This window comes from Sinohyriopsis cumingii, chromosome 11, assembly GCF_028554795.1.
Source record: "Sinohyriopsis cumingii isolate HCF-2022 chromosome 11, ASM2855479v2, whole genome shotgun sequence".
Classification (NCBI taxonomy): Eukaryota; Metazoa; Mollusca; class Bivalvia; order Unionida; family Unionidae; genus Sinohyriopsis; species Sinohyriopsis cumingii.
The window spans coordinates 16,798,717-16,824,490 of NC_142971.1; the positions used below are offsets into that span (position 1 = coordinate 16,798,717).

Consider the following 25,774-nt stretch of genomic DNA (forward strand, 5'->3'; position numbering starts at 1 on the left):
TCGTAAATAGTAACTGGAAGAATAGGGAAGATGGAGAATACCAATTTTCCCTAGACTGAGCCTGGTAGGTGCTGGTTACTCAGATGGGTGCAGTGCTACTGAGGCAGCAATGGCTTAAACCTCATGGGGTTCAGTTTTATAAAAGAGAGGTCTCTATCAGTAAGGGACTGATAAGCTCTTTTAATTGTGGTGACAATCCACCTTGAGATACTGATATTTCCTAACTTATCTTTTTCCTTTCCGGGTATTTAGACAGAAATGCAGTGCCCTAACCTATTTTGATCATCTCCAGCACAGATCCAGTTCAGACCAGGAATTTCTATAGGTGATGGAGCTACTGAAGGTAACTGATTTTAAGCTAAAAATCAGTCTATAAAGGAGAGAAATGGATTCATGATTCCCATTAAACTAGATAAAGATGGTGTCAACAGACAATGCATAAATCTCACTGTGATTTTTTGTAGATGTCAGAGCCAGTAGAAACACAGTCTTGAGTGTGAGGTCCTGAAAGGTCTTGAGAATGGCGTACAGTATGTGAATAGACAATGACAATCTCAATGTCTACTGCACATGCTCTCTGTTCTGGGACTGGAGAGACATAAAAGGATTGTCTGTTCTTGAACTTGGTTGCAAAAAAGCTAACCTTGGGTTTTCCCCCCCGTGAGAAAAGGGAAATGAGTGGTGAGGAGTCCATTCTGAGAAAACTGTTTGACCTGGCCTGGACAGACTGTCTGCTAAAGTGTTATTCTTACCTAGAATGGCAAACTCAGAGGGTAATGTTCTCAGAAGTGAAGGATGTTCTAGACCTCCATGCAAAGAGAAGGGGCATGTGTGCCTCCTTGACATCAGAGATGCACTACGATGTGTTTGTCAAAGAAGACATGACAAACTTACCAATTACTCTGGTGATGCACCACTGCAGGGCCAGAAATATGGCTTTCATTTCCAGATCACTGACATGGAGAGGAGATTCATCTGGAGTTCAATAACCCTGGAGAATTACATCCTCTGGCTCTAAGTGAGCACCCTAACCAGAACCTGAGATATTGGTGAACAGATACAAGTGAGGTTCAGGTGCTTACATGGGTATCCCAGTCAGGAATCTGTCCAAATTCATCCACCAAATCAACTGGTGATAAAAGTCTGGTCTTAGATGAATCAGAGATGACTGAGAACCTCTGTGTGGTTTCCACCTTGTAAGAAGGAGAAACTGTGGAGGACACATATACAGAATGAGGTCTGCAGTGCGGATATGTAAAGGCAACCAGATAATGAGAATTTTACTCATTGTGCCTCTAGAAGTGCCAGAATTCGATCTGATCCGGTGGAACCAGACTTAGTTCTGGTTCCTATGAAAATTCATCCCCATGTAAGTGAAGTCCTGAAATGGAATGAGTTCAGACTTCTTGAGATTGGGAAATAGACCCAACTGAGTTTCTGTGGACCAACCAATGGAACAGATCCTGATGAAAAGACTGAACATGAACATTGTGGATCAGCCAGTTGTTGAAATACTAGAAAATTGGGTTCCCAGTAATGAGAGATGGGTCACTACTACTCCCATAATTCTGGTGAAGATTCTGGGTGTGGAAGAGATTCCAAATGGCAGAATCTGAAACTGAAAGACTTTCTGGTTTAAGGTAATGCAACAGAGGATGCATCACAATCTCTCCCCACTCAGTTATTTTGATTATTGTACAAAAAGATTGATTTATTATGAACACCAAAATAGTCACTGTGTGAGTACTAAAGATGAAAGAGGTTATTCTGGGACTCAAGTACCCATCCATTGAAAATAACCCGGGTAATAAAATGAGTCATATGGTACCCATTCAGAGGTATTAATTATCAACAAGTTTTATGCCAATAATTCCAAAGGCAGCACTCACTTTGTTGTCAAGGTGACAATCCTTCTGAAAGAGTCATGAATACATGTACTTTTTCAGTGCCAAGCAGAGGTCTTCCGAAAAATAATTGACCTTAATCCCACAGATTGTTTTCCCATGTGACAACCCTTTGATTGTGCCACAAGTATGGTACAGTCCCAAGTAACAGAGGGTGGTCATTTGATCTTGCCATACAACTGACATGTGAACAGTTGCAGCATTTAATAGATTTCAAAAACTGTATGAATAAAGTGTTACTTACAAAGCTCAAGCCTAAATAAATATCCACATATGACAGTGAGGCCAAGGAAAGGGAGTCAATCGATATTTATTATAACTAGACCATGATGAATAACTAGATGATGATGGAGGATTTTAGAACTTTATCAGGCAATGAATATGAATTATTGAACTTTGTACCTAATGAAATTAAGGAGTGATATTTATATGTTAGTGTGAATATAAAAAATGGGGATTTTTATACATTTAAGACAATTTCCCTTTGATTGGTTACCTGGGTAACTGATCATTAGGATCAATGGGTAATTGGTAGAAGTTGTCTAAAATTCTAACATCTTTAGTGAGTACTGTAGTTTTTGTTGATTTTGCATTTCTTAAGGTAACTATAAGAAGAGGTAAAGTCAACTTCACGGGAACAGCATAATACATATTAATGTTCCTTTGAACTTAATTGTAACAACAGTAGTTTCCCTTGCCATCCATCAGTGAATTGTGTGTGATATTTTTATTGCTTGGAATTTTGTGTTTTGTATCATGTCTAAATTACTTTTGATCTCACATAGTATAGCTTCTAATCCATCTTGACTTAACCACTGAAGCAGAACATACTTTGCAGAAAGAATCAAAATAATATTTACTGTTTTGTGATAACTGAGCTCTTTATTAACCCAGCCATAAATAATTAATTGTTTTAATCTTTTCAGATTTACTTGTGCCTTCAGCTCACACATAGTAAAATCCACAATGACAAACTTCATTTTATGAAGCCAGCTGACCCTGCCAACAGAATCAAAGGGTGACATATCAGCTCCATTGTCTTGCCCTGCATAAGCCAGTTCAGTCACATGATCAGACTACACCTCTCCCTTGATAACTCGCGCACGGGGTCCACAAATATAGACTGCACTATAAGCGAGGGTGCAAGTTAACAAGGGGCCACCAATTTTTTTTAAAAATCACTTTGACAGCAAGAAAACCATGGGGGGGGGCAGCATTAGGGAACTAGGCTGTTTAATGACTGAATCCTCATTTTACAATCACGTCGATAATAATTTTTTATGACGCGCTTTTTCTAATGAAGTTGTTCATTATTCTGCTTAAATAACATTTATTTTCAAAATGTCCAACATGTGAAAGATCGTTCCAACTGGTTTCAACAACCATCATGTGTAGGCAAAAGTTCTGTGTATTACGTCACTGCTTTTTGTTTTCTTGATGAGTCTGGTTCCTGTGGTGGTGTTTAATAGTATCCTGCCAAACTGAGAATCTTTTTTTTCAAAAACATGCGACATTTATTTCGTGAGACAATCATCTACGTTGAAACTCAAATTTTGTATTGTTCAATTAGTACAACATTCATGTCGTGATTTCATTGGAAGTAATAATGAAACTTCTTATCATCCTTGAGCATATCTCTAAGCACCAGTTCAAGAATTCTCTGAAACTTGCTTGCCCACAATGGTCTGTATCTGTGAAATCAAGCTCTTTATTTGACAAAGTATTCATTTCGTTTGGCTGCCTTGTTATATTTGATCACAGTTATGAAAGAGTCGGTTAATTTAAGGTAGTTTATGTTACATACATAGTAACATTTATAACAGTGTTCCATTGATCAAATGAAGTGAGTTCACCTGACATATGACCGAGGCTACTAGATTTTAAGTTTGTAGGATTTTCTTGCCTTTTAACATTATGTTTATTCCACCTTCTTTATTTGATTCAAAAGAAATAATTAACCTGATAATACAAAGGAGGCCAGCTTTTAATTCAGTGCAACAATACAACAAATACTTCCACAAGTCAGTTATCGAAACAAGATTGGCACTTAATCAGGTTTTCAGAGAAATGCTTGCGGACATAGCTGTAATGGTAGACTGACACATTTTACGTTTAATTACAGGAGGACACATTACATTTATGACGATTACACTTAAAAGTAACTAAAAGACAGAACTAGAACACAAATTTCAATTGATATGTCATTTGGAAAGAAAATGTAACAAATTATATGACCAATTTTTAAATTCGACATTTCATAATATTGATTAAAATTTCCATGTCCTATCTACCATTTTCGATGACAAAACCAGCGATATATCAAAGTTACTGTTACCAATTTTGATTGCAATTTTCTTCAAGTTCAACAAATTTGGAGCAATTTTTGGGATATTTTCTGGTTTAAAAAATGGGACCCAAGCCTGAATCCAAGTTATAAGTGGGTTCACGAATTATCAGGGTGCGAGTTATCAAGGAAGTGGTGTTTTACCATAAATATACTAATCCAGTACCAAAATGTGAAAAAATTGGAAATATTAATTTTTCAATGACAATTTTGTGTATGAGGGAGATTACAGTGAGTGAAAAAAAACCTTCCATGTAGGAGGTTGACATTTATGTATATCTTTGTTTGACCCTTAAAAACACATGACCGCTCTGGTGGCGTAGTGGTTAGAGCATCTGTCCCGGATTCGGGAGGTTGTGGGTTGGATCCCTGACCGAGTCATACCAAAGACTTTAAAAAAAGGGTACTAACAGCTGCCTCACTTGGCGCTCAGCATTAAGAGGTTAGTATTAGGACTAGTCAGCCTGGTGTCAAGATAATGTGACTGGGTGGGACATAATGCTACATGTCTGCGGCATGATGCCCCAGTGCTAGACATCACTATAAACTGTCACACTGCAGACATTGTAGCAATATGACTGAAAAATTATTAAAGCTACATTAAAAATCCAAATGATACACACACAAAGAAAACCACATGCTGATAATTACTATAAACAAAAATGATGTACATAGTACATGTATATAGATATATGGGTAAGAAGAAAATTAATGGTTAGAATTACAGTTAGAAAGACAAGAACAGACATACAGATAAACAGATCAAAGGATAGATAGATAAGGGTTTTGGAGTCGGATAGGGAGAGAGAGATTATTTTCTTCGAAATGGTTCATGAGATTATTTGAGAAAACTTTGTCAAGTTTCCATTTTTTGCCTAGATACATTAGCAGACTACATCAACCATAATGAAAGCTAGACTTTTGTCATAATTATAACTACTGTTGCAAGAACACAGTATAAAACATGCGCAACATTTACCATTGCAAACAGAACACAAGAAACCAACCCCCAATTTTGTGGATTTGCCCATGGGCAAGCACTTTGCGAACTTGAGCTTGCCCGAGTAGAATTTAAGTTTGTTAATCACCCCATATCTTTTTCATCCCGGTATCATTTTTATACCAAATCATTTTGTCAGGATCAATTCATCCTTTAATAATTTTCTTTTACATGAATTTATGTATTTTATGTCATGCATAAATTGTAATTTGATTAGTACTCAGTAGTAAGATATTAGTGTTAGTGTTAGGAGTGTTTCAGCCTGGTGTCAGGATAATGTGACTGGGTGGACATGATGCTTCAAGTTTCTGGCATGATGCCCTAATGCTAGACATCACTATAAACTGCCAAACTGCAGACATAGAAATACGACTGCAAAATTGTTAAAGCTAGTTTAAAAATCCAAATCACACACACACACACACATACACACAGATGCATGCACACACTCCATCACGAGATACAAAAGGCCTTTACAATGACCAAATGACGTTTTGAATTTTAAATGTATTTGTCAAAACTGATTTTCCTTCTTTAAATATATAATTATTTTATGTCACACATAATGACAAAATGTGTAATGAATTATGCATTCAATACCCATACTAATAAGTTTCAGAAACTTATCTGAAGGTAGGTAGTATATGTAGATTTGTCCATGTGACTGAATGAAACAATTTCTACACTGAAATTGAATCAGCCCGTTAATGTACATGCAAATGAGTAGACATATCAGTATTTTTTCCATGTTTATTATGATTCTATTTTTTCAGGTCATCTAGTTGTTTTTAAAAGAAATAATGTCTATGAATTGGTAGTCATATTTAGATTAGGAAAATCTGCAGTTTTAATTTGGCAATCAAGTTAATTAAATTGAGTTTCCTTCTTTCAAAATTGTTGCAGATTCTCCGCTTATATGGGATTTCAAATATTCTCAACAAACTTGTAAAAAGTGTCATTCCTTTAAGTGTACAAATTTCAATCCATGTTTTATTTATCTTTTTTCTTAGTCTATCGATTCCAACAATCATTCACACAGTTTTAAACATACATGAAGTCAAATCTACTCAGGCTTGTGTCGGAAACTCTACATGAATATTCTGACAAAATTATTATAGCTTATTCCTACTGACTAAATTTTTTATGAATAAATTGAATGCACTAAGGTCTATTATTTAATGTGTCTGAAAAAGCAAGTCATCTTTAGGGTTACCAAACTTTAATGACAAACAGTTCCAACAGATCTCATTGATTACCAATTAATTAAAAGGTATATCAATCTTTTAATCTGACCTTTTGAGCATTGTTTAACATGTGCAAGAACATTCAGCAATGATTGAGAAACAACTGCAAATGTATACAATTGACTCAGTTACACATTTTTAAATCTCAAAAACATTAAATTAAAGTGCACTACATTGTTTTTATGTACTGTTTATGTCTACCAGCCCAAAAATCTCAACAAACAGTACTTGTTTTCTCAAAATCATAAGTGAAAAAAATAGTAATAAAAAAATCACAAAAAATAAATTTTAAAAAAATAAATACAAGTTTTATGTATGTGCATGTCTGAGTGTGAAAAAATGGTACAATAATTACTTGAAATAAATTTCTTGATCAGGTAACACACCACCATTCACTCATAAAAGTAATTAGCTTCCACTTTCTATCATGGTAACATGGAAGTGCATTGTATAACATTATGACTGTAGTTACAACCATCAGACACTTACATGAAATATGAGACATGAAATTGCAAGGATGCCATGGGAAGAAAGAAAAACTTTACAGGTTTACTTAATCCACAAGGATATGTGCTTTTACCCTCTGGCAAGTAATAACTTAGAATTAGCAATTAAGAGTGTATGTCCAATCCAAAAGCCAAATTATGTGAACAGCTTGTCTTTATTCATGTTTTATTCATGTTAAAGTGAAAAACAAAGGGGACTGGTAACATGTATCTTCTAACTTTTCAAATAAATCTATAAGGACAATTTAACAAGACAACCCAGGTATTTGTTCCCTATAAATGCCTGCTTCTATGAGAATCTTTTAATTACTAATTCATGTACAAAAAAATATTGTTTTTATGATTGCATTTACATAAAATATATATTTTTCTCTAATATTTTCCATGAAAAATTCAATACACTACTACATAATTTTTTATTGTTATTTTTGTTTTATTACATTGTTGAATGGTGCTGATTTATTTGGTGCCATAACAATATTAAATTTTACACAGAGTAAAATAATGATAAAATCACAGACAAATGAAAATGTTTATGCAGAGGGATGCATGCTACAACAGCCTGAGCTGTGAGTAGCCTAAAAATTTAAATGGCAACAAAAAAGTTATAGATGGGGGTGGGGGTCCTATTCTTCTAACAAAAAACAATCACATCTCATCTGTAAAAGATACAAGTCAATATTTGTATTAATTTTTTTTATTATGACATTATCTTCATATTAAAATGTGTGAAGCAAGTTTGGAACTATACTGTAGCAGTAATAATAAAAGCAAACTGGGCTGGTAGTAGTAGCAATGATCTTTATATTCAGTGAAATATAACTGCTACAACAGGAGTCTGATGTTTAATCAATAAATTATAAAATACCTTACAACAAATCACCTTATTTGTAGTACATGTATATGTACTGTATAATATATGTATATTTATAGTACAGATAAGGTGATTTCCTGCAGTCACAGCTTTCGTCATATACTTTATTGATAAAACGTCAGAATCCTATGGTTACAACCTACCAGCTGCTCAAGGGAGAGAACCGACATTCATTTCTGGTTAAAGATGGGCCAGGAGGTATGTTTTAAGACAACTTTATTCCCATGAAACGTAAATAAGTACCAAAATGTTCTTGACACATTCCATATCTAGATACATAAATAAAACCTCCCCACATGCAACCATCCCTGCTCCACACATTTTGTAGATTTTTCAGCAAAAGTTCTCAACTTCTTACAAATAATGTATAGTTTAAAAGAAAAGCCAAAGGTTTCCTTTGTGCAGGTGACTATGTCAACTTTTCCCACTATCCATAAAATTATCCAATCAGAGTTACAAAAAGGAGCCCCATAAAGAGGGGTACCCTCAATGTGCAAACATAGTAAGATGGTGGCACCCAGCCTGATGGAAGTGCCACCTAGTTACATTGTTACTGTTACATCTGAAATGTTGGTGTCTGATTTAGTCCTACAATTTAAGACATATCATATGTTATTTATGTTTTAGTGCTATACCCAAAACATAAATATCAGCATCGAGGTCTTACATGTAGGACTAGCATTAGGGCATAACCGATTAGCATTTTTCTACTGATTTCCGATTCCGGATTTTGGGCATGAAATTTTTCCGATTCCGGATACGATTAAATTAATCGGAAATGCTAAATTAAAAGGTTTTTCAAATCAACTTTTTAAACCGTGTTACACACGTTTTGCATATCACACCGATGTCACAAGGGGAAGGATATGGCAGAACTATAGCAAAATGCAACGAAGTTCAAAGCCACAAAGAATCCATGAAATTTTTTATTTTTTTGCCAGTTCCGACCCATTCTTTGTTCAACAATTAGTTGATCTTGCCGCCAGGCTTTTTTTTCCCCGCCTTAATCATTTATGTCGGCAAGCGGCCAGTTCCATCCTGTACTTTATTCAACAATTAGTTGATCTTGCCGCCATGCTTTAATGTCGCGGTCAAATAAAAATAAAACAGGCTTTTGTTTGGTCCTATAAAGTTGGCCTCTTGCGGAATCATTTTCTTTTAATACCTCATTAGCATGTGTCAATGTATTCAATATTATGCCTTCATTATTGAGGATGTTGACATAAACGGGTAGGACTGTATTATATATTTTAATAAATTTAAATCTTTCGGTCTAACTCAAGTATTATCGTTTCACCCCATTGTGTTAACCATATTGGACTTTTCTGACTTCTTTATTAATGCACTATCGAATGACATGCAGTGTTAGGCACGGTGCTATAGAAATTCAACTTTATTATTTTTATTATCCGAATCGGTCGTTCCTGCCTTGTCCGACTCCGATTAATCGGAAGTTCATACTATCCGGTGGAATCCGATTTCCGGATCAAAAGTTGGTTATGCCCTAACTAGCATAAGTGTCAACCCTTTGAGATGAAAACCTGTACGCTAGACCAATAAAAGCCTTACAAAGACCAAAACAAACTTACACAAAAAAATGTATTCATACATTATATAAGATCAACATTTTTAAACAACAAATGCTATACACAAATTATTATGACACATATTTACATAATTATTTACATTTCTGAAACTTTATTTCATTCTGTTTACTTATAACACTATCATCTTCCTGCTTTGGCTAAGCAAAGAAACTTTGATGGATGCTCCCTTCTTCATTTCAAAATTTCTTTCATGCAGTTTTGTTCCTCCAGATCATATATGCTCAACAATACCATTTTAATGTCTTTACTGTATATTTTACAAAAAGCATGTGAAGATCCTAACTTGGATATGTCTACAATGCCAGGGAAGACTTTAATCCAATCAGCCTGAAACTTACAACCTCGGTCAGTGTTTTCAAGCTTGCGTTTTTTTGAGTTAGGCTCAGCCATCTGATGGATGGAATATTTCAACTAGATGAGAGAAATATATAAAAAATAATTAAAAAATTTAGATTTGACATGTGATAAAGGAAGATCTCCTGATTACAAATATATTACAGATTTATATTTGTCCCTATAAACCCCAAGATATTATGCCAGGAGCTATCCAAAATTTGAAATCTAGAAATAAAAAATGTTACAAAGTAGCAGTCCGCAAGTTTATACCTCGTAAGCTGTTGATCGTTTCTATTAAAATTGCGTATCTGGTGTTTGAAAAGTTATGAATTTGGTGTGCCAATTTTGGTCACAAACTTCATATAAATTGGCAGTGTTACATATTTTCCAGTCACTCAGTATCTGTATTACATCCGTCATTATGTCAATGCATCTTCCTGTTTGCATTACCTATCTGACAAACTTAACTCAAAACTATAACAGCACGATAAAATGCCGGTGCTAAAATCAGCAAAGTATTTATTTTTTATTTAGTATATTATTAAAAATTTTCATAAATCTACTTTATCTCCACACATTAAAGTCGGACGAATTACGGTTACACCAACAACACTGCCACACTACTGTATGTAAAGTATGAAAATTGATGCATTTGATAGTAATAAGTATAAATAATAAAATAATAATGTATAAAATAAGAAAACACACTTACTACACAGGTAGTTAGTCAATATTAGAAACCCAAGTGAGTGTCTAATCTCTGAGTGATAAATGACAAGATCTTCACACACTGGAGTTGAACCATGAATGAAACTCGTTTCATTATCAAAGAAAAGCGCGGTTTTGAGTACGATTTGATTGGTTGTTTCGGCTCACCATAGACTCACTGAATTCTCGTGCTAAAAAAATTATGCCAAGAGTCCTGGATGCACACAAAACAAAAAATTTTTATTACATTTTTTTTAAAGAAAAAAACATTAAATGATTGTATAGCTGTACACTGATGAAAAAGGACAAAACCGTACAAATTACGGGTAAACCGTACAAGTTGATACCTATGGACTACTGTCTGATTGGCATTTTGAATGTCGCTTTTACCATTTTTCAGTCATATCGCTACATTGTCTGCAGTGTGGCAGTTCATAGTGATGCCTAGCACTGGGGCACCTGCTGCAGACATCTAGCATCATGTCCCACCCAGTCACATTCACATTATTTTGACCAGTGCAAGACTGAGTCAAAGATCTTGGTGTCAAAACTGGGGTCAGACTGAGTTAAAAAAAACGACAAACTTTGGTATCAGAACTGGGGGTCAAATTAAAAATTTGAGAGTCTCTGAAGTTCAAACGAGGGTTACAGAGAAACACTACCTGACACCAGGACAACCAGCCTTAACACTAACCGCTTATTGATGAGTGCCAAGCGGGCCAGCTGCTCGTACCATTTTTAGAAGTCGTTGGTATGACTGCTGGGGATCGAACCCGCGACCTCCCGCATCCTAGGCGGACGCTTTAACCATTTAGGCCACCGGAGCGATCACTAATATGTTTTTAAGTAGATAAATATTAGTAAGGTTTTTACAATTATGCACGTTACCAGTTACAAGGACTGTCTTGTTTCCCACTGGAAGGTGGCTAGCTGGTAGGATAGAGTACACCAACAGGCAACCAATGGCAAAAGCCGCTACTCCTCCTGGGCCCTTGATCATGAACTGGCATAACGGCTCACCAAGAAAGAGCACTATTAAACTTAAAACGGAACGAAATCCGAACCGAAATTCATTGGTCAAGAACTTAGATAGCACAGCCATGGCAAATACGACTGTCACACTAGAATATATCACTGAATAGAAGATGACATCGTCGTCCATGAAGAATTCTTCATTATCAATGACTAGGTTCATTCTAGCAGACGTTCTTTAAACCTTCTTAGGAAAAACGGATTAAATAATCTCGCTGCAGGCAATATTTCCTATCAATGTGGCCATCTTTGCTTAACGATGTCAAACTGGTTTTCATTGGCTAGACTTATGATCTTTCTTATAAGCTATGATTTGAATGGTTCATCATCAATATCTTTCCGGTATTTGACATCATGGCCGCCCCCATGATACGGATGATGTTGCTACTATTTGTCGGATTTATGTATTTATCCACTGTTATGACGGTAAGAACTTCGTAGCTAAGGTAGATGTACATAGCGGTGCTATGTTAAAGACTAAAATTAGGCATTAGGGCTTTAATGCTACCTGGAGAGGATAATATTCTCACTTTTATTAGTGGCACTTGTTTTCGAGTTTTCAGTGCAAGTATCAACAAGGGATTTTTTTCTTCAGAATTGTAAAACATATAAAAATGGAATATTTTCTGCATAATTTTAGTCTGCAGAATTAAAAAATGAACACATCTTACAATATTCTTTGAAATTCACATGAACCTTTAAAACACATGTACGGTCCACCATTGATATTATTGGTCTTCGGTCACTGTTGCATATTCTTGACCTGATGTTATTTCACGCTGAAGGTTGCATATTTCCCAAAAAGATTTATATAGAAATGGTTTGCGAACATGCAGATTTTAGAATCAATTGACTTTTTTAATATTCAAAGTGCTTTTGAAGCATTTTCAGTCATAGAGTGTAAGACATAGAATGTTATTTTTGTTTTAGTACCATGTCTTACTACCCCAAAAAAACGGGCTTGTATAGCGTCTGTTGACATCGGAACGAGTAATCAAAGTTTCAGGAATATCTCACACATTTGGCAGCCCATATTAACACTTTTCCACAAATTAATATGTAATTAATATACTTGCTGTGCTGTTTTTATCCTGGTGGAATCAAAATCTGACACTAGCAAATGGACGCATTTTCATGTTCTGTTGACATACATTTGAATTTGTTGAAATGCGACGGTAGTCGAGTAATGCCGATGTGTGTTCAAGTAGGTTAATGTGGGGGATATGTTTCTTGAATGAAGCAAAATATTTCTTACAAGTCCAAAAGACATAATATAATTTTATTCCTTTCATTAAAGAATAATATTTCAACATAACCCGATTTCGGCATTTCAGGCTTTCATCACTTTTCAGCCACCTGAAATGTAGGCCAAAGAAATTTTAAAACAGGTCCATTTCTTTTGTGAGAATTTGAATTTATTAGAGATAGCACATCAGAGTAAGTAAAGTCTGACTAAACATTATGACTTTACTTTGTAGAAGTGCGTTGTTATTTTAGTTGCCAGCAGTGTGAGATATTCCTGAAAATGTTACATTTGTTACCATGTTGGTCGACAACAAAACAAGCTACACAGCGCTGTTAGTTAGGTGGTAAGACCTTGACACCCAAAACATAAATATCGGCATCAAGATCTTTTATGTAGGACTATTCTCCCCCCCCCCCCAGTTTTTGGTGTGTGCATGAAATACTATATTCTTGAGTGAAAGTAATTGTTACTCTTAAAATGGAAAATTTTTCTGCTTAATTTGAGTGAGCAGACTTAAATAAATGAACCCCCCATTATAAAATCTTTTGAAAAAAAAAATCACAGAAAGCATTCAAATACATTTACCATCTACCATTTTTAATATTGTTCTTTGGCTTCTTTGTGCAAGTTCTTGACCTCATTATTTCATGCTGAAATTTGCATATTTATTGCACATGGTTATATAAAAATGTTTTGTGAATATTCAGTTTTAAGAATAAATTTACTTTTTCTATGTTCCATGTACTTCTAAAGTCATTTGGTGACTTTATTATGAAGGGCCCCATAAATTTGTTGCCTGAAATACTATATTCTTGAGTGGTACACAATTTGAAATTATATGTTACCCTTAAAACCAATAGTGCATATTTAATATTCATTACAGTGTTCTTGTGCTTGATCTGAAATCACAATTTGGTAAATTTCAAATGTTGTTATGATAAAATATTTTTAGTAAAATTTCATATCTTTAAAATAAAATCAGTGCTCCCCCACCCCAAAAATTGCACTGTTATGTTTATCAGTATGACACAGGTTATGTAGGTGACGCAAGTGTTAACACATTAACCCCTAGCGACAAGTTAACGTGGCAGGAGGTAGTAGCCTACTGCCGAGCTCTGTAGCGTCAGGGTCATGCATAATACACTAAAGTGGGTGGTATTATAGAAAGGTAGACTGATGTAGCTCTACAATGATACCAAATAATCTGGAATTTATAGTTGCACTACAAAATACAGATGGAAAAACCTCAATTTTTGGAATCTATTTTTTTCTATCCAGAATTGGCCCGTGGTCGGAATCTGATTTTGTGTCCGGATTTTAGACTTTTTGGTCTCAGATCTAAGGCAGACTGGTATGAACTGCAAACAGATGGATGAACCTTTGCAAAAAATAGGATAAGATGAGCATTTGGAATAAAGAATGGTCTCGATACAAAAATAATGGGTCCGTTCAGCAAAAAAAGGACGAAAAAAACCCTCCAACTTTTACCCTTCTGCTCATGCGCGAGCCAAATAGCCAATAACAAACAAGGCTGTTTCTAATACAACTAGGCAGTATGTAATTGAAAGATCACCTGGGATTTGGTGTTTTTGGATGCATTCAGAAATAGTTTCAAAATGTGTTTCCTACTAGACTTTCAGGCAAAAACGACAAAAACCTCCAGGGGTTAATGTGTTAAAAGTGGAATTGGAGAATGAATGAACAGAGTTGAAGAGATATACATCATTATTTTAAAAAAAAAAGAGAAATGCAATAGATCAATTTTCATTGATTCGTTATGACAATATTCATATTGTTATTTATAAAAATGTCACAAACTGGATTCGTTTTCTTTGAAATTCTGCAAAATGGTTTTGTTCTGTATATTTAATTTGTATTGTTCGTTGGCTCTTTTCTTCATGATTATGCCTCGCATGCTGACCTTTTCTCAGCTACTTCCTTTAGTATGCTGAGAGAGGCCTCCCTGAATCTAGCCTCATTATAACGTCTGCTGGAGGCTGTGGCTAAAACATCCTGGCGTGCACTAACTGTTGCCATGGCATTATCAGCAGAAGTTCTGCATATCTGATGTTGCATTGTACTCGTCAATGGTCTTGATTAACCATGGTAAAGACCTTTTAAGGGCTGCTCCTCTAGAAGCAGAGACCCTCTTTGGGAGCCTTGTTCCTGCCGTGGCTTCTAAAGATTTACTCGATCACCAACATTGATCTTTTACATCCACTTGTGGTCCATCACAATCAACCAGGAAACAAGGTCAGGCAAATCATTGTTCAAGCAGGCCCAACCCGAGTCTTCCCAAACGTCCAGTAGGTGCTCACCTAGGCGTTTTTTCAGAGGCTTAGTCAAGCATCATAGATGATGGTTGGGTCCTCTCCATTGTAAATGAGGGTTATTGACTCCAGTTTCGGGAACAACCCCAACTATCAAGGACCCCCAGTTTCTTTTCCCAGTCCAATCTGATGGAATTAAGGGAAGAGATGCATACCTTTTTGCAGAAAGGGGCAGTCAAGAGGGTTTTAAATGATCAGTCTCCTTCTTTCTACTCCCGAATCTTTCTGGTCACCAAGAAAAGTGGGAGATTTCAAATCATTCCTATTCACCAAGAAAAGTGGGAGATTTCAAATCATTCCTGGTCACCAAGAAAAGTGAGAGATTTCAAATCATTCCTGGTCACCAAGAAAAGTGGGATATTTCAAATCATTCCTGGTCACCAAGAAAGATGGGAGATTTCAAATCATTATTGATCTCTCCCCACTCAACCAGTCTTTGTCAGAGGAAGCCTTCAAGATGGAGACAACCTCCTCAATCTGGAATGCTCTTCATCCATTTGATTGGGCAGTCTCGATTGACCTTCAGGATTCCTATTTACACGTCCACATTTTTCCTCCAAACTGCAAATATCTTTGTTTTTGCCTAGACCAGAAAGTTTTTCAATTTCGGTTTGTGCCTTTCGGAATCTCTTCCGCACCCAGAGTCTTCACCCGGGTTATGAGAGTAGTAGTGGCCTACCTTTAAATACAGGGAGCATCAATTCTCCAGTATTTTGACGACTGGCTGATTCACCATATCCATGTTCAGTCCCTTCATCAGGATCTGTTCCACTCTTGGTCCACCATGATTGGGTAGATTGAATCCTGGCTCTTCTACAGACACCACAAGTGAAAACCTTTTTATCCACTCGCCTTTATCTGTCCCTACTCAGAACCTTGAATGCATCTGCTGAATTGACTCAGAAGTCACTTGGGTATTGCCTAATGCATGTAATTAGGAATTGTGTGTGTGCATGGGGAAGTTTTTGAAGAGATACCACGTTTTGATGTACCTCCAGGTTTAAAAAAATTACTCAGTTAGGCAATATGTCCCAGGATACTAGTATAGAGCAAGTCTTTCTCAGGTGTTAAACCAGTTGTGAATTGATGTTTTAGATTATAAACATGGTTGTTCTTTACATTGTAAAGATACACCACTCCCCCCTTTTTATAACTGTGTTAAATTAATTTTTTGTAGCAGATACAAAATATAATCCACGCTAATTCTGTATAAAGTTTATAATGGATAGTATTTATTATATATGTAAACCTGCATCTGCAATACATATTAGCAGTTACATCTCTATGGTCCTGAGCTATGTAACAGAAAGAAGCAAAACAAACAAGTATATTAAGATCCAAAAGTAAATTTATTTCTCTAGGTTACAAAGTGAAACTTTAAGAGGAACTTGCATTATTGTGAATTAGATCCAAAAGTGTCCTAATTGTTCCCTCACAAGTCCAAAACTATAGAATGTTCTGAATGAATTCCAATAGTCTTGAATGTCCTGATGTACTAAGCATCTTGAATGTGCTGATGTACCAGTAAAATGTATTACAGTGATATAATCCAGAATGTCTTTGAATGAGTCCTGAATAATCTCAAAGTAGTGTTTTAGTCCAAAAAGTCAATGAGCACTTTGTAATTTCAGTGAATAATATAATTCATCTCAAATTATATCTGAACATAATAGTAAATGATTTCACAGACTGAACTTTAAACAAGAATGAATAATTGTTTACATATTCTCCTGTATAAACAAACTATCACCTGACCTTTGACAACAGAATGACTTGGATGTGGGTAATTTCAATAGATTTGTAAACAAGGTCAGGTCTGTTTACTTAAATTTTAGTGTGTGTTTGTGTGATTTAGATTTTTAACATAGAATTAACAATTTTTCAGTCATATTGCTATGATGTTTGCACTGAGGCAGTTTATAGTGATGTCTAGCACTGGGGCATCATGCCACAGACATATAGCATCATGTTCCACCCAGTCACATTATTCTGACATCAGGCTGACCAGTCCTAACACTAACCTCTCAATGCTGAGCACCTAGCAAGACAGCTGTTTCTACCTTTTTTAAAAGTCTTTTGTATGACTCAGCTGGGGTTCGAACCCATGACCTCCTGCATCTGAGGCAGATGCTCTGGCCACTAGGCCAGCAGAGACATCTAAATTTTGGTAAACAGCATTAACAGAAATAAGACAATAGTAAGGTAGGAAAAAAATCTACCGTCAATGATGGACAAAGGTCAAGCATATTGTATATATTAAATATACATAAAAATACTTATGACATAATTTAATTTTCTTGAGAAAGTATGGAAAATGATAAAAGTAATATTTTCCTCATGATTTTAATAGTTGTGGTATATCCATACAGTTTATATAATTATCCTTTGTTAAACCCGGATCATCTGGGGCTTGGCCCATGGGTCATAATAGAGAAATTATTGAGATTCACATCCTATAACTACACATACATTTACTTGGCTTGAAAATAAAAATGTATACAACTAGTGACATTGGTCCAAGGGCCCATCCATTAACCAAGGGACTTAGACCTGGTCATAACTTGGAAGCCATTGAGATCCCCATCATGCTTTCACCATAAATACAAGTACTGGGGATGAGAGAAGAAAATTAGGTATAGAACTAAAATTGTTTCACAGGTGTATTCTTACCCTCTTACACATGACTGTATGGTCAATGCATTTTTTTATATAGGGGAGCAAGATGATGTGACATGTGTATGTGTGTGTGTGTTATTAGTTTCTTGCACCTATGTTTGACATTCTTTATAGTTTATGTAATGTTAGAATGTATCATCTTTATTTTTATGTAATGTTAGAATGTATCATCATTATTTTTATGTAATGTTAAAATGTATCATCTTTATTTTTATGTAATGTTAGAATGTATCATCTTTATTTTATGTAATGTATGATCTTTATTTTTTATGTAATGTTAGAATGTATCATCCTTATTTTTTATGTAATGTTAGAATGTATCATCTTTATTTTTATGTAATGTTAGAATGTATCATCTTTATTTTTATGTAATGTTAGAATGTATCATCTTTATTTTTATGTAATGTTAGAATGTATCATCTTTATTTTTTTATGGAATGTTAGAATGTATCATCTTTATTTTTATGTAATGTTAGAATGTATCATCTTTATTTTTTTATGGAATGTTAGAATGTACCATCTTTATTTTTATGTAATGTTGGAATGTATCATAATGGTATGTTATTTATTCATCATTAACAAACAATTAGTACTTCCGAATTATAGCTTTCCACTATAAAATGCATTGAATCTATCGTAAATGTAAGAAGTTCAGTTTTGGATCAGTGTATAATGTTTATAAATGATAGGACTTTATATAAGATAACATGGTCATGTTTATTATTTGGATCTAGTTGAGGTGTGATATGAGATTTGGTTTTAGAAGAATGCAATTAATGAAAGGAACTCTTTCTTTACGTTCAGTATGAAGATGAGTACGAGGGTCAGAGAACACTTATGCTGGAGCATGCTCTGGATGGAGGTAAGTATATACTTCAAATGTGTTTTGGATTTTTAACGTAGATTTAACATTTTTTCAGTCAAATCGATATGATGTCTGCAGTATGGCAGTTTATAGTGATGTCTAGCACTGGGGCATCATGCCACAGACATGTTGCATCATGTCCCACCTAGTCACATGATCCTGACACCAGCCTAACCAGTCCTAACACTAATCTCTTAATGCTGAGTGCCTAGCGAGTCAGCTGCTAGAACCTTTTTTTATAAGTCTTTGATATGACTTGGCTGGGGTTCGAACCTGCGACCTCCTGCATCCTAGGCAGATGCTCTAACCAGTAGGCCACTGGAGTGGTCCATACTTCAAATGCAAAGTACATGTACATCATTTCTTTTAGACTCTGTCTGTTCTTCATGCTTTATTTTCGAATATTGCTGGTAAAAGTGTATTAGTTTTGTTGTAGTATGCTCACAAATTAGTGACCTGCCTTTTGTGAAGTATAAGGGATTTATTGTACTTTACCAAAAGTGTTGGATGCATCCACACCTGCAAACACAGAAACATGTACAGGAAAAAATACACAGCTCATTCATATGTAAAAGACCAAATGTATTATGTATTTCTCTGGCATGTGTGAAAAACATACTCCCTGCATGGCAGTTATTAGGTTCTAGAGTAGGTTTCATTGGAGCTAAATTTACCTCAATGTTTAGCCCCAGTTCACTGAATTTTGATTATATTTGTTTTAAAGTTCATTTCTCAATCTGGCACAGTTCAATATTTTTGGTACAGAGTTGTAGACAAGTAGTTCTCAAACTATTTTTGTGTGGACCATTGAACATTGCTTAGGATTCGGCTGGCATCTTAATGATCTTTCATAACTGTTGTAAACCTTTCCATGGACCACTGGAATGGAGCTCGTGGACCACTATTGGTCCATAGTGGTCCACCTACCATAGTTAGAGAACCTCTGGTATAGACAATTTATGTTTATTTATAACTAATCATATAAAGTCGTGTATACTGTGTATCAAAATCATGGTATAGACTTGACTTTATGATTTGATATATCTGAGTATTTCCCACAAAAATAGGTCAACATGGCCTATATTTCCAGCTTATGGTTAGCTTAAGCATTGTTCTTGAGTCATGACATTTTTAAATTGGATCCATCTTTGTTGGGAATTCACATTTGCCACAGAAGAAAGTAACTGTGATCAACTTTTCATTGACTTTTTTTGTCAATTTTTATGATTAACATTCCATGTTTCAGAGACCTTTGGTCAATCTTTGTGATTAACTGCATTCCATGTTCCAGAGACTTTTGGTCAATTTTTGTGATTAACTCCATGGAAGCTAATCATGTTTGTTACCTCTTGCTTGCCTAATCATTTGATTTATAGTAGATTTAACTTTGTTCGTTTTTGTTTTAGGGTACTTTAGGGGTCAGAATCACTCTAACCTTAATGTTTTTTTCTTCTCCTTGTTTAATGGCTGTTGAAGATTATAAATCCACCTCAGAAGAAATATTTTTAATCAGTTATTGTTGCCTTGTTGTAGAAAATAATTGAGTTTTAATTGGGCCTGTCCATGCTTGTGTCTTTCAGTACCTCTTTAATTTCTGGACAATATCTTCGTTAATTATTATTGCATTTCAAATTTGGTATGGAGTTAGAGATTTGATATTGATTTTTATTTTCCTAAGTCAACATTTGGTGGAGGTATAGTCCCTAGACCAGAGGAGGGCAATGTACTGCTTGATATTTACTGTTTTTTCAAAACATATTCTACAAAAGCAGTAAAAAAAATGTCCATTTTGAAAATTTTCTATACATTTGACCTTTAAAAACTGCATCATTTGAAATAAGTCTTAATATGTTGAAATTGATAAAGTACTACCTCTGTAAGGGTGCAAATTTCTGTCGATCTATAAAGAGCTCATTAATTTGGGCAAGAGAACAATTGATTAGATTTATGGGGACAGGTGCACATTAAATCACTATACTGCAATGATTTTTAATGTCTGTGTCGTGAGAGGACATGGTTCTTAATTAAGCCTTCATTTATTAAACCGTCATACAAACTGGAAGAAAAGGGTTAATTTCAATCTTTGTATCGAGCATGTCAGATTTGAAATTTACCAGACTCATTTATTTGGAAATCTAGAAGTCAGGCTGACCGCAATTTAGGCACCTAGTTATAAAAGGCAGTAGATATATTTACTCCTGATTGGTTATGCTAAATAAAGGGGGTGTTTCCCACACAAATTTTCATGGGTTTTATATGCCCCATCACCAAAAATTTAGTCAGTCTACGTTTTCCTGCAAGAGGAAAAAATATAATAGACTACAAGATTAAATTTATAAAAAATTCTCTTGTAAAACATTTATCCAAGGGACCGGATGTCTGGAAAGTCGATGGACACAATTCTGGCAGTAGAAGCAAACAAAGCTTGAAAGCACAAGGTATCTGCATCAAGCTCATGTAATTTGTTGATACCAATATAATGATTTTCTTGAATTTATTTGCTTATATTTGCATGAATTTAATTGGCAATAACCTCGATTGTTCACTCGATTCTGTGATGAACCAATTCTATCTTTAAAACAGATTGGCTATTTATATATGTATATTTGTGTTTGAAATTCGGTGAATGATTTATTTCAAAAGAGAAGTCTATCTTCCATATGTAACGTATTATCACAGTTGTTTATGTAATTGATTAAATTGTTGTATTTCATTTACGGGGGCTCATGTCATTCTGTTCTATATATCTGCTCAGATATCTGTTTATTCATTCTGTTAGTTTCACACTTTATATTAATATTTACTCGATACGAGCAACAACACAGAGGGTGATCACCCTCTAGATAATGATGACCAAATAAAGCTGACACCTTGTAAGAAGGTACAATCTGCCAGTCAACCCCCCTACAAAGTGGGGGCACATCGCAGCCTCATAATGCTGTCCAGTGGAGCCATGGATTAAACTACTTTATAGTGAAATCCACTTATTATGAGGTACATTATAAGTACTACCTCATAATGCTGTCCTGTGGAGCCATGGATTATTCTACTTTATTGTAAAATCCCCTTATAATGAGTTTCATGATACAGTGCTCCCTCATTATAATGCTATCCAGTGGAGCCATGGATCATACTACTTTATAATGAGGTATATTATATATATATATATATATATATATATATATATATATATATATATATATATATATATATATATATATATATATATATATATATATATATATATATAATTTTACTACTATGAAATAAAACATGATCAGTGGCCATATCTGTCTTATAAAAAGAAACTGTCATGTAATGAAAGGTGCCATAGTAAGGCAGTTCTGAACCTTTTTCAATTTCCTATTTTGTCAGTCAAATTTGCATTGTAATGTCTTTTATTGGATTACTCTTTAAATGGGTTTCTTTGATACAAAAAAGGCCACAAAAAATATGTGTATATGTGGTTTCTTTTGGGGATTACCCATGCTGTAGGTCCTGGCCCATAGTAGATATAAATGTGTTTATTTTGAAGGGGGATGCATGCTTGAGTTACTTTTGTATTTTCAGCTGTCTGTTCAATACAAATATCTCTGACCCTCTTTGACCCACTCTTATGAGTTTGATTTTGTTTCTAATGTTTTTCTTAATGGCAGTTTTAGCACATTATTGGTTATATCATGCCAAGAAAAATGGGAGCTGTTCATGTAAGTGCCTTCCTCTTGGAAGTGGGATGCACGCTTGAGTGACTTTTGTATTTTTAGCTGTCTGACTCAACTGGCAAGGGAAGATATTGAACTACCAGCTGAGCTACCATGACTCCCATCTCATGAAAATTGGTATTTTGATTCATCTTAGGGGAATTGGCTAGACCTTATCCAAACAAAGTCACTGTGACCTAATTTTCACACTTGATGTATGGTTGTTGTATTTTCAGCTATGTATTCATTACAGCTGCAAAATTATTGAACCCTGTTTCAAAAACACTTAGGCCAAACAAAATAATGTGTGATTCTAGTTTCATTGCTTTTAAAATTGGAGTAGGCATTTTGTTTAATAAGTATTATATATATTTAATATGGGGTTTTTTTTGCCATAAGGGGAAAAAAGTGCTATGGTCAGCAAATTGAAACGGGGACAGTCAGCATAACAGAAACAAACATATTTTGTCTGGCCTTATGAAAGTTAGTATGTATATACTGTTATGGTGTTATGTATATCTATAATTTTAGTGGTTCTTGGTTCATGAATGTGTTTGTATTATGTATAGCTTTTATTCATGACTATAAATTGTAATGATCATTTGTAGTCGATATATTAGATTGCTGATGTTTTGTACTGGTGTATAAAATTCCATTTTAAAACATTACAAGTGTGGCTTGCAAAGGATCTATAAATAGATGCCAGGTTTCTAATAATAAAACTTGTTGATAGCTTTGGGGTAATTTCTCAATGGCTGGAGCGCTTGGGTCATGTGGGTTCTTAGAAACATTAAGTTATTTCCTGTATGAGGATTTAGGTCACATGAATATATATTTTAAAAGATTAGGTTGAGTTGTAAGATCTGTCATGTGGGGTATATTATGACATATAGTTGCAATATGCTCTTGAAGGTGTATATAAGGAGAGAATTGAGTAATGAGATTCATTCCTATTTTGGTTTCATTCCTATTTCAGATTCTTATTCCATGTGTTGAAATCAGTTTGCAGTTATGTTTGATTTTATATTTAGATAATTTTAGACAAGACATTTGTTAGGATTATTCATTGGAAATTCAAAGTGCTCATTGGACTAGAATATTATTTTGGGACTGTTGTGAATTATTCAAAGGAATTATGGACAATGCCATTGTGATACATACATTTGAAAATTTAAAATATATTTGGAATATTCAGTTCTTTTGGATGTGAATAAAACTTTTTTGGATTGTTTTGATTGACTTAATAAATTTAAGTTTCTCATCCATTTTATAACAGTTATATAATTTGTTAAATTTTAAAAAACTTGATGGTTTTGCTTCTTTCTTTTACTTAGTTTTAGACCTTAGAGTCATAACAATACATGTCAGAAATAGTTACATGAGTAGGACTAGGTTATTGTGACCTTATATCAGTACACTATTGAAAATTGGTATGTAAATGCATTTCAGAGAAACTCGTCAATACCAAATTTAGGTTACTATCATCTAATTTACATGCTTTATTGATATTTTCAATAATTCATATATTACACTCAGAAGTTTGGACCCATTTTCAGCTGAAGTCATGATAATTGATATGTGGATGCATCTCAGGAAGAGCTACTCACCAGTACTAAAGATATGTCACTGTGATCAAATTTTCAACCATCTTTTGTATGTTCAGACATTCATTTCTTACATCCTCAGTATCTGGAACCCTATATCATCTACAAATAAAAATTGCTACATGGAGGTATTTCAAAGAGTAACTTAGCCATACATATAATAAATATGTATAGGTCACCATCACTTAATTTCCATTCTTAAGTGAAGTAATGTTTAGTATCTTTAGCTGTCTGTTCTGTAAACCTTCATTATCTTGGAATTGTTCTTACCGATACTCATGAAAATTGGTATGTGGATGTATGTTAAGGAGAGCAAGTCATCCATACCAAATCTATGTTACTGTAACCTAATTTTAACAAATGGACATCTTAGTTCTTTGTGCCAATTTGATTGTTAAATCTTCTCTATCTTTAACCTTTGTACCGGTACTATAACTTTTGTTTCAACCCTGTACTGAATAAACTTAGTCTATTGATGTATCTTGATGAGTAGTATGTTCCCCACAATCCAGTCCTAGTCATTGGTTTAGACTTGCATCAACTGGGTAGCAGGTTTAAATCCTGTCCAGACCACCCTGAATCAGTTGCCATGATTACAAGCTTTTTATGGTGGCACTCTATGGTATTGTATTTTGCATAGGGTTAGACTTGTAAAAAAATAATTTCCCAGATTTTCATCATTGGTTATACTGGCTATTTAAAAAAGACCTAGTATATCTTAGATATTGTTAAAAGAACTTTTAATTCCCTTAATTTGGTGTATGATTGATGGGTGTAATTTTGGTTATAATAGTATGTAGCTTGGCTTTACTTCAGATGTGCACCGGTCAAAAAACTGCTAGCTCCACATGGTTGTTTTCACTTACAGGACTTAGAGGTAAATTGTAAAGAAAAGAGTCAATAACATTTTTTACATTTTACATATTTTGTAATTCATTGATTGCATTTTCAGAAGCTGGTATAGTTTGGTCTGGCAAGGTTAATTTTCGCTTTTTTAATAACAGCTAAAAAGGGTACGTTCGACTAAATCAGGCTAATTTTTTGAGCACATGGGAGCAGTCATTTTGGTTTGCTGTTTGCTTAGATCATGTACATTTTCCACAAGTACAATATCCTCTTTACAAGCTTCTTAACTCCTGTTGACTTTGCATTAATCCTCCACACCAGTCATTATACAGTCATCTGCTCCAGCTGTGCCACTTTTGGTGATGCTTATAAGTAAACTCATTGTTTGTTCTTGTTTTTATTAAGTGTTGTCTCCCCTCCTCTTTCTTCTTTTGTTAATTTATGTTTAAAGTAATCTGTTTTGTTTATTGCGTCACATTGTAGGGCCTAATCCAGAATACACAAAGAGGGGTTCCATTATCATTAAATCAGTGAAAAACAACAAGGCTCACTTCAGCTCCATGGGGCCTGTAACCTTTCAGGAGAAAAAAGCATTAAGAGTAAGTTGGAAATACATTGTGATAAATCCTTATAAAATTCCATACACTTTATAATAAAATGTTTTCAAAGATTCTTGTGACTGTCATTGAAAACTTTTAAAGCATACATTTATTTTCTATAAAGAATTATTTATCTTGTCAGTAATTTCTTTGGAACATCGTTTTTATGCACCAGACAATTGGAGACAATATTTAACACAGGCACAGGAAATTGCAAAGAGCTGGCAGATATCATCTATTCCACTTTGATATGCAGACTTAGGTTACCAGTGATTGGTTGGGCACTACAGTTTGTAGATATAACAAGTGTTCTGTGTGAAAGGTATTTGTATTTTCTTTTGCAGTTTTAAAT

General features: G+C 34.6%; 2 protein-coding genes across 2 annotated transcripts in view; one reads left to right on the top strand and one right to left on the bottom strand.

Annotated features, from left to right (window-relative positions):
- The window catches only part of LOC149787665 (retinol dehydrogenase 7-like), a 50,722-nt gene extending 38,911 nt beyond the window's left edge, over positions 1-11,811 (bottom strand). Inside the window, exon 1 of the mRNA XM_089973867.1 lies at positions 11,412-11,811. Within this exon, the coding sequence (XP_089829993.1) occupies positions 11,412-11,718 (307 nt within the window). The 5' untranslated portion in view covers positions 11,719-11,811. The remainder of the gene's footprint in view (positions 1-11,411) is intronic.
- A 56-nt stretch (positions 11,812-11,867) lies between these two features.
- The window catches only part of LOC149787666 (ER membrane protein complex subunit 10-like), a 165,637-nt gene continuing 151,730 nt past the window's right edge, over positions 11,868-25,774 (top strand). Inside the window, exons 1-3 of the mRNA XM_089973868.1 lie at positions 11,868-11,981; positions 18,612-18,669; positions 25,307-25,422. Of these exons, the coding sequence (XP_089829994.1) occupies positions 11,910-11,981; positions 18,612-18,669; positions 25,307-25,422 (246 nt within the window). The 5' untranslated portion in view covers positions 11,868-11,909. The remainder of the gene's footprint in view (positions 11,982-18,611; positions 18,670-25,306; positions 25,423-25,774) is intronic.